The sequence below is a fragment of the Cebus imitator genome, unplaced genomic scaffold (genome assembly GCF_001604975.1).
Source record: "Cebus imitator isolate Cc_AM_T3 unplaced genomic scaffold, Cebus_imitator-1.0 Scaffold65, whole genome shotgun sequence".
In the NCBI taxonomy this organism is placed as follows: Eukaryota; Metazoa; Chordata; class Mammalia; order Primates; family Cebidae; genus Cebus; species Cebus imitator.
In genome coordinates, this window is record NW_016107380.1 from 323,834 (window position 1) to 325,700 (window position 1,867).

General features: G+C 45.3%; 1 protein-coding gene across 1 annotated transcript in view; it reads right to left on the minus strand.

Moving 5' to 3' along the window:
• Positions 1–1,837, minus strand: part of PEX3 (peroxisomal biogenesis factor 3) — a 36,664-nt gene extending 34,827 nt beyond the window's left edge. Inside the window, exon 1 of the mRNA XM_017530394.2 lies at positions 1,474–1,837. Within this exon, the coding sequence (XP_017385883.1) occupies positions 1,474–1,546 (73 nt within the window). The 5' untranslated portion in view covers positions 1,547–1,837. The remainder of the gene's footprint in view (positions 1–1,473) is intronic.
• Positions 1,838–1,867: the final 30 nt, after the last annotated feature.

Consider the following 1,867-nt stretch of genomic DNA (forward strand, 5'->3'; position numbering starts at 1 on the left):
GTGCAATGGCGCAATCTCGGCTCACCGCAACCTCCGCCTCCTGGGTTCAGGCAATTCTCCTGCCTCAGCCTCCTGAGTAGCTGGGATTACAGGCATGCGCCACCATGCCCAGCTGATTTTTTGTATTTTTAGTAGAGACAGGGTTTCACTATGTTAACCAGGATGGTCTCGATCTCTTGACCTCGTGATCCACCCGCCTCGGCCTCCCAAAGTACTGGGATTACAGGCGTGAGCCACCGCGCCCAGCCATGTTTAGCTTTTATAAATAAAATGGATTCTGTAGTTTTAGGATAATTTAAATACACATTAGATACCAGAGACTGAAGATATCAGAAAATAACCTTTTATACAAAAAGGGTTTCTCAAAGAAGGTGTTCAAAATTTACATATGATTATCAATTTGTGACAGACCTCAGAGACATGCAAAACAGCATCCTTGTCTCAGCAACAAGAACTCTGTTTCAAACTTTCAAGCGTCACCAAAATCTTAACTATTGATGCTAAAGGTATTGCTAATTTCAAATTGTTTAGGGACAACAGAATACAATCTAATACTAAGAGAAAACCCAATCAAATTCTATGGGAAACTATGTTCTTGATTTTAAGTACTTTTTTAAACATAGCAGGTAATAAGTGTTAAGAATATTTCTCAAAAACTCAAGTTCTAACAAATTCCCTCTTTTAAATTTCCCAGATATCCTTTTCATAAAATTCACTTTTTATTCCCTGCTTCAAATCCCTGAATATTATGACATGAGCACTGTATGAGAGAAAAGAGTCTCAAGATTTTTATCTTACCTGTTTCTAAATCTCCTCTGGGCCTGTGGAACTCAGTTATGTCACCTAGATTACAATGATCTCAACCCTGAAGATCCTGAGGAAGATTGCACAACATCCCACAAGCATTTTTCTTACTGCCATAGTTTGTATTCAAAAATGGCAGAAACAGAGCTAAAATATTGATTTGTTTTTTGTCTGTCCAATCCATATCCCTTCGCCGTTTTCAAAAATTCAAATCGTGCTTTAAACACCATCCGAAGTACAGCCTATAGGTAACGCTCCTAGATTACTATGAAACTCCTGAGAAGGGTGAAAGCCAAAGTACCACGAGTGCCAAACAGAAATGAAGAATCTCACAGGAAAGCAGAATTTTTTAAAAAAAACGTGTCTGTAAGAGAATGGTGCCTTGATACAGAAACTTAAACTGTGATGAGTTCTCCAAAGGTCTGTGAGAAAAAAAGGACAGGTGAGAAAAAGAGTTAAGAGGTGGTGACAGGGAAAAGGGCACACAGGCACTTCTCAACTGCAGAGATGGGAGAGCCCCGGAGGTTGGCCACCTCCCTTCTCATCCGATGGTTGATCGCATCCCCTCTACATATCCCAGACTAGGATCGCCCAGCCTGTCCTTATTTTAGAAGTCACCTCTCCCACCCCCTTCTCCCAATGCCCCCTTTCAAGCACGATGTCACCCACCTCCAAGGACCGTGCCCAGGAAGATGCATTTCTTTTTGTGACGTTTCAGAAAATTCCATACAGATCTCAGCATCTTTAGGCCTTAGGGCTGTGTGGGCTGACTAGGGGCGAGGGGCTGCTTCACCGGGAAACTGTTTCTTCGTCACCTGGCCCGAACGACCGGGCAAGAGCGCCGTCGTCCCGCTCTGTGGTCTACCGAAATCACAAACTTGACTTTCCGCTGAGCCTGTCACCGGAGCGGGAAGGGGGCGTGGACTCCAGCAAAGCAGCTGCGCTTTCTGCCGCTGCCGCCGCGCCGCCGCCTCCGCTCACTGGTCCGACACGCCCAGGTCCGTTCAGAAATCGCTCCCGGGTGTCTTGCCATTCGACTCCCCCGGAAACGGGAGCCCGCGTC